Consider the following 14,814-nt stretch of genomic DNA (forward strand, 5'->3'; position numbering starts at 1 on the left):
TAACCTGGCAGCTGGCTGTTGAATCAAACTTTTGACATATTTTTTTAGCAAAGATGAAAAAGCCACTTGTCATATTTTTAGGATGAAAACATTTTCCCCATCATGTGTGGTTATTCACCTAAAATTCTGAAACATGGAACACTGTCATACCAGCATTCCATCATGTCAACCAGCATTCCGCAGCATGTTAGCAGAAGCAGCAGCATGTTATAAGTATATGAAAGATCCAAATAGGTTGTAGGTTGGTAGGTATTGGTACTAAGTTTAACTTAATAGGTTAGTAGGCAAGGTTAGGATTAATTTTAGTTGAGCATCAAGATAACCATTACGAACAAGTAACAAAATCCTTACCTACCCTTGAAAGCATTGCTTCAATCACATCATCACGAAGAACCAGACAAAATATTTGCACATTCTTACACTATTTGACATCCTGAATCCAGATATGATGCTTTCATGTGGCGCAAATACAAGAAACACGAATAATCAAACCCGTGCGTATTCGTATCAACGGCGCCACAATTGTAGATCAGACCTTTTCTGAACAAATGCCACCGCAATTTTAATTGATAAGGGATTAAAATGGCATGAGCATCAACATCTTGATTTTTTCTAAAAGATAGCGATAACTGATAACTAATAACTTACCATTCATTTTGAAATCACGGCGGTAGGTACACCAACACATGGCACTGAAAACAGCAAAAGACGGAATGGCGGAATGTCGTATGGAGCCCTAAAACGCAGCTCGAATTGAGCCCGAAAAGGAAGACGAACTGATGCCGCTTTCGGGGCTAATGTACTTTGAGCCCGAAAAGGGCGCCTAACTGATCCCGATTTTAAAATCATACAGATTTGAGCCCTGTTTTGGCACTCATATGAGCCCTTATTCAAAAATGTTCTCAAAGTGTTTTCTGAGTGTAAATGATTCATTTATCAGCACTTAAACCACTCTAAACCACTTCCGGCTAATCACTGGATCATAACTATTCCTATCGCCCTTCGCTAACAGCTATTGCCCTCCACCGCCGCCGTTCTATCTTCCGTTACCCATCTCCCTCTCTCTCTCTCTCTCCGCTCGGACAGAGTTCCCACGCGGCGTCGACCGTCCCCCACGGCAGCCGCTCCCGTCCATTGCCGGGTCAAAGGTCACCAGTGACGACCGCTAATTGTTTGTGACGTCACACACAGCAGCCGTAAACAGGAAAATACGACACCCACCGCCCACCGCCCCGCCCCGCCCCGCTGCGGACACCGACGATGGTGTCTCAACTGAGATAGCTGAGATAGGCAGAGGGTCTCCGTGAAAAGGGGCATTGTATGTGAACTGTGAACCCTTCCCCTACCCGAGTCCTGGTGCGCGCTTAGAGGAAGAGAGAAAGAGAAAGAGAGAGAGGGAGAGAGAGGGAGAGAGAGAGAGAGAGAGAGAGAGAGAGAGAGAGAGAGAGAGAGAGAGAGAGAGAGAGTCGTGTGGTGGAAGGCGTGATGCGGGGGGGGGGGGGGCAGCGCGAGCCTCCAGCCCTCCCGGTTCGCGTCTGTCGCGCCTTACACTGTGTGTTGTCGAACATTGCGACCGGCGCCGGGCCAATTTGGCAGCATTTATTCTTCATTTGTTTGCATTCAGCTCATTCGCCGGGGCGGCGCGACAGCCGCTGCCTCTGAAGAGAAACCTCCAGCCGGGTGCGGAGTACGATTGTGTCACCCGCGATATCTGACTTTCTACCCGTATGATGGCGAAGTGTCGGACGAGTGTGGACGGTCGCGTGTTTTGGCAGCACGTCAGCCGCACGCAAAAACTCGCCTAATTACGCCGCTGTCAAATAAAGCGCCTTATCATGGCCCGTTTTCACAATCCTGGTTTATGTTAACTCCCGTTGTCTTTGCGTCCGTAAACACCCACTAATTTTACGGATGCGTTTCCAAACACAAGAGGCCGCTCACAATTCTGAAAAGGACCGTAGTCCCGGCGGCCGGAAAGCTGGGGCGTGGCCCACCCCAGTGCCGCTCAGTTTCCCAAGCGAAACCGGCGTTTCTTCGCGTCTTTTTACCGCGACGTGCGACATTTCATGCTGAATCGCCGCCGGAAAATTGCTCCTTTTCATGTCAAACATATCTGACGGTCGTTGCGGAGATTGTGATTTCCTCAATTTAGATAGTGCGCATCGGACAGACAGGAAGCCGCGATGTGGGTCTAATCTCCACCAGTGATAGCGCCGCGCGTGGGTCAGGGAGGCCCCGCCCTGAGCGCGGTGTCCGGCACTCGGCGCAGCGGGGTGCGCACGGTGGGTGTGCTCCTTCTAATGACCATGACAGTGTGACAGCCCAGCGGCCGAGCAGTAGACACCAGCCGCCGAAACCCACCGCTATATATAGCGTCTGATCGTGCAGAACATACCCGCTGCATATGTGGCTCGCGATGACTCGCCAGGCGGGATACAGAGCCGGCCATAGCGGAAGACGGCCGTGTGACGCCCATCGCGCGCGCATGGAATCTACATTTGGGCTCTGCGCGCCGGTGGGTCGGCAGATGCTGGTTAATTGGCCGCGGGTGAACTGTTCTGTTAGACCGACACGGTCGCAGGCCGCCGGGAGTCATTGTGCAGACGGTAGGGCCGCAGCGGTGACCGAAATCACATTTAATCGCACGGCTGAACCACCAAGAGCTGCTCGGCAATTCAACATCACACGTTTGTAAATTGATCAATATCGTATTGGAGCATCACACGTAATACTACTTCATCAACGAAATTCTAAGTCCTTACATTTGGGCAGATTCAGATACACTTCAAACGGTGCGTCCGTTATCAATGATGTTCACAAATCACAGGAAAACGTCTCAAAATTTGGAATTTATCTCCCACTCAGCTTCCCGCTTCGAGCACCAAATTCATCGTCTCCACCCTGCAGCATTCATCCAGCATTCATTCATACAGCGTCCCCCTATTTGGACGGCTTGGACGTCCATCCCTGTCCATGCCAACACCTCCCATCCCCGCCATCCCTCCATCTCCCCTCCTCCGCCGGCCGTTCGTGCGATCGTGACACGTGGCACGTGTCGGCACGGACGACACGTGTCGGCGGCGCTTGTGGCGCGCTCGGCGGACGCGGCGCGGCGCTCCGCTCCTCTCCAGCCCCGTTCGCGCTGTGTCACGCCAGCCGGCCCTCATCTCCCAGCCGAGGACGCCCTCAGCCGCACCAAAAAGCCCACTGCCCGGCCTGCAATAAATTACAGCTGATTATTGCAGCAAAAAGCATGCATACACAATTTTGCAGAATCATTGTTTATTCCGAGCACCACCCTTTCCATTTATAACATGGAAACGGCGGCGTTTCTTGTGCGCCCGCCGGGCGGCCGACGGGGTATTATTCTCGCCCTAGGACGCACGCTCGGCGCTGGCCGCTCGCTGCCTTGCATACAATCCAACGTTTTTCTGACGAAAAAGGCGCCGCAGACGATTCCGGCGCGCCCGAGACAGCGGCGCACGATCCGTGTTGAATTCGGCGCCTGGTGTCATGAAACGTGCTCCAAAGAGTGAGAAAAATGACAGCACAGTGTCCTTCCCAGTCGTCCTTCCGCACAACAAATACGTTCTTCCTGAAATATACCGCCTCATCATCACTCAGAATTAGTACAGACAGTAATCAGCTTTTTCCCACTGACCTGGAGACGCGCTTACAAGGGTGGGCGGGTCGCACGACCATTGTACCGCCGCCTAGGACTGCCCAATGGGGCCATTACACGCGTCCGCCGGACGCCCCGCATGTGCGGACCTCCGGCAGTCCGGAGACGGGGCGCAGCTGGGCGGGTCGACGGGCGACGACCACCGAGCAGAGGAGCGCAAAAACCCAGCCCGCACCGCCGCCACCGCCGCCGGGGGCAGGGCGCTGTTCATTCCGGAATCGCGGCAAGGCAGCGGCGGCGGTGGGACGACGGTAAGAGGTGGTAAAAGGAGGGGAGAGAGGATGTCATAGGCGACCGGCCTGTCTGCTGGGATGAAGGCTGTATAGCTTTTTTTTAGAAAGGGCAGTTTTATTCCTTCACCAAGACTGGTCGAGTCCAAACTCTAAGTTCGGATGCCCTCCAGCCCACGGGTTCACCCTTTACCGCCGCACCGCACGCTAAACCATTCCAGGCGCGGAGCTGTTTTGACCATTTTCCCACCAAGAGCGCCACGCCGCTCGCCGCGACCGGCGCGCACCGCAGCGTGCCCGTAAAAAGGCCGAGTTTCCATCGATTTTCCAGTGTTTACTGTCGATTGATGGACGGTCCCTCGCCCGTGTGCAGATCGGGGTGAAAGGTGGAGCGTGATTGTAACACGGAAAATAATCGCAGCGCGCTCTATTGCTCCAAAAATGACCGACCGAGCGGGCACGACGCCGAGACTCGATTGAATTCAATGATGGAGGTCAGTTTCACCGGCCCAAATGATACAACACGATTATTACTTGTCGGGAACAATGATGATCGGGAGGTTTTTGTGTCCCGGTTTATATTGCGCGCCCCTATCTGGGAGTACAAAGTGCCCATGGTGTGCCGCTTATGCCGCGCTCAAGTGCGCGTCGTTATTGTCCGGCTCGCCGCAAATGGAGATAGGCCTCGTGTCACGCAGCAGAGTCGATTTGAGCTCGACACCGGTGCGGCGAGACGCCACCGTGCCATGTCGATGCGTCTGGAGATAGGGGTGACCCGCGAGGAGCCGGGACAGCGCCCGGTCCCGGCGCGGCCCGGGCGCGGGACTCCAGAGGATGCTCGCCGCATGGGGTGCTAAGAGTCGGATTAATTAACGCCAACTCCGAAATGATGTGGCGAAAAGAGGCCGAAACCACGTCAGGACGCGCCAGTTCCAGGTTATCGCCTTGTTATGGTTATTGCCCTGCTCTTGGCTGAAATGAAACGAGCCGGATGAACCTTTGCAGGAAATGAGCATGTGTGCTGAGAAAACACGTAAAGCCAGTCTAATAATAAACCATCGTGCTGGTTACGGTCCTATTTGCCAGAAACACGGCAACGTTGTATCTATTTCCCAGACAATGTCCGGCGGAGATGTTAAAAGGGTAATCCAAACTGAATGCAAAACGCATAAAACATTATTGACTGCCTTGGGCTTGATGACCCTCATCCTATGTTGAGATAGTGGGTACTGGGTAGCATGAGCGCAAAAAAAAACGATGCATCGTCTCAAACCAAAGTTGCTGCCACAGTGCAAGGTTTCCTTTTTTAACTGTCTGTGATTTTTCGAACGCATATTAAAATCATGTTTTGCATATCAGCCAAAAATATATTTCGTTTATATATTTACAGGCAGATAAAATCACCAATAATATACAAACTAATGCCCCTGCGATTATTACCCTTCCGGTTGCGTCACTCAAGCGTTCAATTACAGTCCACGCTGCCAACTTTTATCAAATCAAGTGATTTTCGTTCTAATGACAGCAATATTCGTGCAAATAATGCAGTGTAATTGGTTGCAGCAACAGCGCAGAGCGTGGGCCCTGCAATTCGCGGAGACGGCTCACCGACGGAGTGTTTTGCAGCCGGGGTCAAACAATCGACTCTGCCTGGGGTGAACGCTCGCCTCAGCGGGCGGCGCCGGCTCTCTGACCGCTCATGATACCAGAACGAGAGGCGTCAGGGACGGGCTTCGTGCCGCGCCGGACGGACCCATCTCCACGGGGGGCCGGATGAATAAGGCTGCTCCGCCAGTGACGCCTTGCTTTATTAATGTGCTGGCTGCTGCTGCAAAGCAGGCATGTCCTGCAACGTAGCTGTAAACAACAGTTTCAATAGATGATATACTATGGACTGATAAGGTTGAAATCAGAATCGATCCTGACCATGGAAAAAAATAATGGCACTTTTCTCACTCAGGCCAATATAAGCTACAATTTTTGCGTTTTAGTGGACGTTTGATCCTATATCTTTGACCGTGATACGGTCAGTTCAGTACGAACTCTCAATCGTTATTCACCAAGAGGTCAATAAAAATGGCCTTTTGCGCAGAAAGTGCGTTACCGTCACTATTATGCATGTATAACATGTTTTACAGCTACATAGCAACTGCTCTCTACAACCAGATACACACATGATACATTGATGATCGCGCACTTTCTTTTACGACCTCAGCCATATAGTTCAGCAATACATTTATGCATCAAACCGCAAAATCTTCTCAGTAATACGCGTAACAATAAAATTGGAAATGAAAAAAGATCCTCATAACGCATGTAAACGGTCCAAATTTGCATTCACCTTCATCTATACCGAGGGCTAGTTCAGGGATATGCCGTGAGTTTTATTTTAGTGCAATATCACGAATGCACGCAAATCGGCGATCGCGACTGCGACCGTTGTTCTAGAAGCACTAAAATGCAGCTATAAAGCTGAAACTGATTTGAGATTTCCCAACTACATATGATAAGCAGTTTGACAGTTGGAAAAGCAGGACTGATTGATTTTCATGGTAGTTTTGAACAATTGACCATGTCCAAGAATACGAGCACTTTTGAAATATGAATAAGAGCACAGTGGCACAAAACTACTTCAGCTTTTGTCTCGAGCTGATCTCGCATACAAATATTCTTCTAATTGAAATGCATATTAATACCCGAGTGCAACATGCGCCAAAAAATATGAGATTCGTTTAAGAAATAGCCACCAAACCTGAGTTGGGTCATTATGAACTGGGATTAATGTGGAATGGGAGGTGAGCATCACATTTGTCAGAAACAATAAAGCTTATTTTCAGCGAACAGAACCTTGAAGCCCGATGGGCGACTTTGCATGGGTTTTACTAAAAGGAAAGAAATTAACAAAATAACTTTGGCTATCATTCACTTCTTACTGTAAACTTTGACTTCTGAACGACTTTCTGACCAGACCAGAGGCTCCAATCCCCAACTGACCACTCGCCGATGACCAGGGACCGCGGTGACCACTGACCGATAACCACTGACCGAGGGTGCGCGGTGACCGATCCGTTCTCACGGGTCACCTGGACTCGACCGCCGCCGCCACCGAGCGCTCCTGTCCAATCCGCGATAACGACATTCCGCACTGGCTCGTGAATTCCGCGCGGCCCGTCGACCTCCCTGCGTCCAGCGCCGCCCCGCAAAAACGCCCCCAAAAACGCCGCAGGCAGCGCGCGGCGATGTTCTGTGCCTGCAACGCCACCGGCGCGCGGCGCATTTTCCAAATCGCAGCGCCGGCGGCGCGCGGGGGCCCGGAGGGTGTGCTGGTGGTGCGGAGACACGTCCACACCCAGACGGTGGGCAATGGGCAGTGGACAGCCGCGTGCACCGCGACACAACCACCGACAACCGGTGCGGCTGAGCGACGCCGATAAAAAGCCGCCTCGTTAGACTCCGCGCGGCCCGCCGGGACATTCTGTAAATTTGGAATGGGGTCGTGTCAGACGTTTTTGCCAGATATATAGATCGGTGTTTTTGTGCGTCGCGCTAAAGACGACTGGAGATTCGGACAGGCACGCCGGCCACCCGGCGACGGGACAGCCGCTGAGACGCGACAGGCGCGCGACGGTTGGCGACGGCCGCCAGGCAGTTGAACGACGGTCGCCACGCACGCACCTGAATCGGTCAATGGAGTGGTAATGGAAGACCTGATAATAGGAAAAGGTGATAAAATGAATAAATATTAAATGTGAATTTAATGAAAAATGGTCTTACTTCTCAGTTCTCATGGTACACTTGAGTTTTCAGCAAGTCACATTCACAAAAAAACTTTTGAAGGCTTCTGTGGACTAATAAGTATTTTTTGATGTTATGGTATCATTGCCGTGAAAAACGAACGTTGCTGCTGTCCATTTCCACTACCGCCAGGAAGTTGACATACTGAATTCTGAAAGTCACCAAGTCGAGGCTGTTTGCTGTTTAACGCTCCAGTCCGTCTCACCGCCTGCCCCCCGTGTGCCCCTACCTCTCCCCGGGCCCGGATTATCCCCCTGGCACGTGGGACCCGTGTCCGACTCCGTCAGAAAGAACAGCTGGTGGGAGCTGAGCCCGCCGAGGGTAGAAGGCCGTACCCCCCCCCCCCCGCCCCATCCCCTCCCCGAGCGTTACATTGGGAGATGGAGGAAGCCCAGATCGGACACTAATTGAGCCGTGATGACGATCATATCTACAAAATGACCAAATTGGACGCGATGGGGGAGTTGGACGGAAGCCACCTGCGAGCAGAGGAGGGAGGTAATCCGAAGTAAAAAGAGCATAAATCCATCAAATTGTATCAGTCCACTAATGGACGAAATATGGTCGAATGATCGCATATTAACTATGGGTGAAAAGGGCTCTCACTTGGTTTGGACCAAGTGAGAAACGAATTCAAATGTATACGCAGGCTACTTACTACCGATGTTACAATCGTTTCAAAGACAGCAATGCAGGCAGCCGCAATAGATTCTGATGAAAGTCCAACACAGGGCATGAAAAATGTCATTCAAAGGTTACGCTTAATTAAATTGGCTATTAAGCATTTCAAACACATTCACTTTTTCTAGAAGCAATTGTCTGTGCCATAACAAACTAGACAGCTTGCGGAGCCATCTATCTAAATATGGTCAGATCAAGGGCCTTCCTCATTGATTTAAAGCCAAATGTATATTTCGTGCTGAAACTGAGTCTAATGTTCTATGACGGTAATGACAATAATGCTTATGTACCTACAGCATGATCGACTTCAATCTAGCCTGGCTGTTTCACTGATTCAAATAAGGCAGAGCACCTTCAGGTGTTGAATAGGTGCTGTCGAAACAATGGAAATCTAGGAACATGTTTATCTAACGTTATACGCTTTATGAAACATGATTAGAATATCGTATTGGAGTCATTTCAATAGCACATTTAGGAAGACAGGGCACGCATTTTTTAGATGCTTGTAACTGCTTCATCCTGGTTAAGGCATTTTTATCTTTGCTGTGAATAACACAAACCAAAAGCCTTGGAGTTCCTCTCAACAGCTCAGACAGTACACTGGTATACAAGTCCGAGGAGACTTCTGGAACTTATCCGCATAGATAGCTGGTTAATTTGACCTCAGGTATGTACCCTTTACACTTATGCAACTATTTGGAAGTGCCACATTCGGAGCGGCCACCAGTTGCTCATATCACGAGTAAGTGTATGCAGAATGTCTGATATTTCATCATTGTGATGTTGCATACATGAATGCAGTGGTGTAACTCCCAGAAGCGTTCAGTCTGATTCATTATAAGGAGGCGGGCGTCGTCAACCGGAAGAAGCTAGCGGCCGGTCCAACTGACTACCGTGCCGGGACGGTAGAGACGGCCACTGAATGGAAAGAGTAGCCCATACCAGCCCCGGTGGTCCGTCCAACCAGACAGACACGTCTGAGACCAGGCTCCGCCGTGAGTGGAGCCTTGGAATGTGCCGTGCTAGCTTTTAAGTCGTTAGCTTAATGAATGCACGTGTATTGACTGGTCTGATTTTCCACTATTTGTTTGAGGAGATGTGATATCATATTGAGTGTTAATTCTTGCCTTTGCGGTAGACAATCGCCTCAACGGAACTTCTCACATACAAGAGGTTGAGGGAAGTTAAACTTTGTCGAAGCATCTCGCTTATTGTTTGTGACGTCTCGTTCCAATGGAACCCTGCCCTCTTTCCTAAGGCGTCTTATCCCGGGATGGGACAAGATCCCCCCCCCCCCCATTTTGTAATCTTTGCACATAACACTTCCGGGAGGCGCATGCCATTTGAATGAATGAGGACAAACGAAAGGATGAATGAAAATGAATGAGGTGACTGTGTGGGATGCAGAGAGGTGACCCTTATGGTGGCTGTGAAATACTCTTCTTCAATCTGTTAAGTAGATTAGCGATTAAACATCAGTAAAATATTCGCCAATTTTTGTGTGAATAGTTTCGATCTTTCGTTTCAATCCTGCACCAACTTATTGTTGAATTAGCACAGTCATACGTACATATACTCAAAAAAAGTAACTGCTGCAATGATAATCGTATCGTTCAGTGTCTCGGTAGCCCATCCGATGATGGAGAAGGCTTGCATTCGGTGGCAGTAGTCCCGTGACGGACCGGGCGAAATCGCGGACCGGGGAGGAATTCGTTTAGTATTTTAGATAGACGGCATGACGCAGTTAAACTTCTTGGGCCCATGGACAGTGAGAAGCCCTGGCGACTTGCAAATAACTTCCCCTGAAGCTCCAGAAAACCGCATGCATAAACATTAAAAGTAGGGCAATGGCTTATGCGTGGTTCACACCGGATCCGTAATGACGCCGTAACCGTTACGGCCGTAATGAGCTAGATATTTCTCAAGATTCCCCAAGCATTGCGACTTTTCTAGACGAAGTTGAAATGTGGCAACCAGCCGCCGTAAACTGGCAGCGTCCACCGTACTCGTTACGGAACGTAACAGAAGTTGGGAAAATTGAACTTTTCGGCCCGACCGGCCGCCGTAATGACTTTTGTTGACGTGTATCTCCAAAACGGTTTGACTGTTTGATGAGCGGTCTTCTTTGGAGAGGGTATGTATCCTTTCTTCATGGAACTGTGTTATCCATAAAATTCATGAGTGCCTGTTACAGCGCGTGCCACGTGCGACGTGAGAGGTTCCAGAAGAGCTCGTCATTTCATAACTCGGGAACGGCTGAAGCGATACAGCTCAAAATTTGTTTGTTGTTTTGGCTGGGTGCACACTACACATCCGGTGACCTTTGAACGGTTTTGAATTCCTTCAGCGCGTGCGCACGTGCACACCCCTTTTTAATATCTCGGGATCTGCTGGGCCGATCGCGCTCATATTTTGTATGCTAGAGGACACCATGTAAATGTGAATATTGCACAGTTTGGCAAAGACATTAGTATGCACGTGCGCACGTGCGTACCCCTTTTTTGTATGTGGGGATCGGCTGGTCCGATAGCGCTCATATTAAGTATGGTGAAAAGCACTATGTTTTTAAGCATATTGCACGGGCTGGCAAAGACATTGATTTGCACGTGCGCACGTGCGTACCCCTTTTTCATATCTGTGGATCGGCTGGGCCGATAACGCTCATATTTTGTATGCTGAATAACACCATGTTTATAAGCAGATTGCACGGGTTGGCAAAGGCATTGATTTGCACGTGCGCACGTGCGTACCCCTTCTCCATATCTGGGGATCCGCTGGGCCGATAACGCTCATATTAAGTATGCCGAAGGACACCATGCTGACCTGCAGATGGTACCTACTTGTCAGCGAGGGTATTGCCTAGCACGTGCGCACGTGCGTACCCTTTTTCCATAACCGCAGATCGGCTGGGCCGATAGAGCTTATATTAAGCATGCTAGGCAAATAACACCATGCATATTGGTAGACTTCACAGGTCAGCGAGCGTATTGGTCTGCACACGTGCGCGTGCTTACTGCTTACCCTTTTTAATGACATGTTCCGATTGCTTGGGATTGCATCTTTGGTAGGTTAAGCCAAGGTATCGCCGAGCAGTTATGAAGCTTCCAAATATTGACGAGGGCAGTAGTCAGCTCGTGCGCACGTTCGGACCCTTTGGCCTTTTACCTTAGCTCGAATCAACCTGCCAATAATTATTATTTCTTGTGAGCATGCCCTCAGCGTGTAACGCTCACGGCTCACTTTGTATCTTGTATGTGGAGTTCTGAATCTGAGTTCTGAGTTTCATGGAGTTCTGAGTAAACTTCACCGGCCATAGGTACCTATTGCCCCTGCTACTTGCTAAATTTGATACTTGGACTTGTAGATATTTGCAGACGTTTGAATCCACATTGACTCTTGGCAAGTCAATCGAACAAATGGTATGCAATACAGATTCTGGCGTCCGTTGGTATTCCCATCACCCACGAATTGCAAAGAATGTAAGAAATAAACTTCAGCGTTGACGGGCATAGACATGCCCTCTTGTAATGCAAGAAATAATGCAAGAATCTCCGTCCAGTGTTCTGCCCACCGGTGTTTAATTAACAATGATATGACTCGATACAATTGCAGACCGCTATGTCAGAGTGAAATTAACAAATTAAAAGGAAGAGAGTAAAACAAATCTACATTCTGGCGCTCTGATATTAAAAACAGCTCTTGGCTTTAGTCCATTTTCCGCTTGCCTATAAACAAAATAGAGTTTTGGCGCACTTGCTTCGAACGGTGACGCTCAGCGACGACAATTCCCGGTGCACACCGAATCCGTAACCATTACGGCGTTACGGCGTCAAAAAATCGAACTACGCATGCGCGTTGCATTGAGCCCTCCACTTTCGAGATATTTTTTAATCGCCACCGTATTCATTACGGAACGTAACGGTCATTACGGATCCGGTGTGAACCACGCATTACACGGATTCACTCTAAAAAACTGCAAATTTTCCCTGCGAAACAAAATTTTTGCGTCCATACAGACATGCAGAATGTCCTTCAATGAATTTTATAACCTTTATCTATGTATGCTTACATCTTGCGAACAGAGGCAACAAAGGGTCGCAAAGATGCTTGGTTACTATATAACACAGATGTGCATAAGAATCTTTAAACGTTTTATCCCACGCAGGGTAACGTCATAAAAATAGCCTTATTTTTTGTACTTCATTAAAAAAACGTTCATGTACAAAATTTATATTTAAGTGTTACATATAAGTGCTTAGGGTACTTAACATCCTTGGGACAAAAGAGAATTTCGTGATTTAAAAAAAAGAGCACATTCACCACCGTGCAATGCATCACATTCGCCCTGCATGAGCACTGGCGTCCACACACAGAAAAATATTAACACCGTTAGCGGTGTAATTGCACAGTACATATCTGAGCACTTGAGGAAAGTTAATTTAGTCCCTTCCCCGCTTAAATTACTCGCGCTTCTAAATGAACACCAGGAAGAAGGTAATAGAACACTGTTAGGAGGGTTGGGTGTTTTGCTACATGTAGTAAAACACCCAACCCTCCTAACAGTGTTCTATTACCTTCTTCCTGGTGTTCATTTAGAAGCGCGAGTAATTTAAGCGGGGAAGGGACTAAATTAACTTTCCTCAAGTGCTCAGATATGTACTGTGCAATTACACCGCTAACGGTGTCAATATTTTTCTGTGTGCACCAGTGTTGTAAAGAGCAACAAATCAGCGTTGTGTAAATTGTATGTTTATATGTTAATATATCAGGCTATTTTTTCCACAAAAATGTTACGTATGCAAAGTAGGTGGAGATGAAGCATGGTGTGTTTCATTGGGACCACCACAGGAAAATATGAAATTGCACATGGATTGAAGAAATAAAGAAGTAAGAAGCCGTGCGACAGCGCCACCTCATGAGCCGGTCATTCCCATGACCCTGCCCGTGCCGGTAAATACCCCCGCCATCCCACGGCACGCCGCTTTTTTCGCCGCACCGCCGGGGGCCAGGTGAACCGTTCGTCGCCGTAGCGCGCCCCTGACGTCGACATTCGGCCACGCGTGCTGGCGGCACCGTCTGGGGGCCCCTCCCGTGCGGTGACCCGGCCGTCGCGCGCCCGCCGACCGTCCGACCGGGCGGCCGGGCGGGCGGCCGTTCCGCGCACCACCCGCCAGCCACGATCGCCGCAATGCCGCGCCGATCGGGCGCCGATTTTTCATCTTTTTGCCGGCTTAGCTCCGCCCCATTCGGTTTTCCTGAAACTGGATAGGCTGGCCGGCCGCCTGGCGGCGGTCGGGGAAAACAGCCAGCAGACGACCGATTCGCGGCGGCGGCGGCGGCGGCCGGGCGGCGGGCGGCGCTCGCCACTCAATCCCTGACCGCGACCGGTGGGTGGCTGCTGCGCGCCCGCCGACCGAGAACACTGCCGCAGGCGACGCGCCGGTCACGGCACCCGAGGTGCGGCTGCCGGCTCTGCTACTGTGACCTGTGACCGACGCGGCGAGGGACGAGGAGAGACGGTGGCCCGGCTGGATATGCAACAAGGTGAGTACCGAACACCGTCACCGATCGACGTTGAAATGTGTGATAGGTGGTGATCAGTATAGATGGCATCGAACATCAGTGGTGTGGTGTGCCTAGGGTCACAGTGGATGGATGGTGCGACCAGTGGTTACCTGTTTCTCTGACGATGTGGCCTGGAACAGTCTTCGGTCGACCTGGAACAGACGGATACATTGTAATAAGGGAAGCAACATAGGTGGTAATAGTTGCGATAGCCCTCATTATGCTTTGCATAAATTATGCGCATTGCAATGCTTCAGCAGACTCATGACATGATGAGCTCCAGAAGCCCCTGAAATGGCAAATGCGTCGGGACAGGAAAGACGGCAAATGGTTGACCTCGCCTGCAACATTTTATGCTAAAGATACACAAAGTGCAGCTTCGGTTTAGTGCTGAGCAACTAAAATACCAGCTCCACTCGTTCAATTCCTACAGCGGGTATTCATCGTGTGCCGCGCCTATTCTTTTTATTGCCGCTGAAGCCAGCGTCGGGCAGGGTAAAGACGTTTCCATTGGTATTTTATTGCCCCATGACGCTGCAGTCATGGCTCGTGGGCATTTCCAGACTTGGAAACACCAGGAACACCTAATGTGTTCTTAACTTATCGACCATCGAGCGACGCGGCTGCTTAGTTGTTCGCCGAAATCGCAACGCGGCGAGTTACGGCCTGACAGGTTGCAAAGTGCTTCCGATCACTGCGCTCAATTATCGTCACTAATGAAGACTGGAACATCACTCAGTACCCCGACTGCTGTCAACTCGAGCGACCACCTGCATCCTTTAGCCCTGTGGTGATGCGAGACACGCGAGTGGAATACATTCTTGGTCTTCGACAGTCGGCTGTGGTCATTGGTCCTGGCTT

General features: G+C 50.0%; 2 protein-coding genes across 5 annotated transcripts in view; one reads left to right on the forward strand and one right to left on the reverse strand.

The window, feature by feature from the left end:
• LOC122390358 (uncharacterized protein NMB1327-like) overlaps window positions 1-14,814 on the reverse strand; it is a 99,245-nt gene that overhangs the window by 76,580 nt on the left and 7,851 nt on the right. Inside the window, exon 2 of the mRNA XM_043383244.1 lies at window positions 14,064-14,105. Within this exon, the coding sequence (XP_043239179.1) occupies window positions 14,064-14,105 (42 nt within the window). The remainder of the gene's footprint in view (window positions 1-14,063; window positions 14,106-14,814) is intronic.
• LOC122390351 (zinc finger protein castor homolog 1-like) overlaps window positions 13,726-14,814 on the forward strand; it is a 68,627-nt gene continuing 67,538 nt past the window's right edge. For 3 of the 4 annotated variants that reach the window (XM_043383227.1, XM_043383228.1, XM_043383229.1), the window contains exon 1: window positions 13,742-13,932. The gene's annotated coding sequence lies outside the window, so the exon portion shown is untranslated. Of the gene's footprint in view, window positions 13,933-14,814 lie in introns of all 4 variants that reach the window. The other variant, XM_043383226.1, reaches the window with a different exon arrangement.

The sequence above is a fragment of the Amphibalanus amphitrite genome, unplaced genomic scaffold, assembly GCF_019059575.1.
Source record: "Amphibalanus amphitrite isolate SeventyFive unplaced genomic scaffold, NRLGWU_Aamphi_draft 000392F_arrow, whole genome shotgun sequence".
Classification (NCBI taxonomy): Eukaryota; Metazoa; Arthropoda; class Thecostraca; order Balanomorpha; family Balanidae; genus Amphibalanus; species Amphibalanus amphitrite.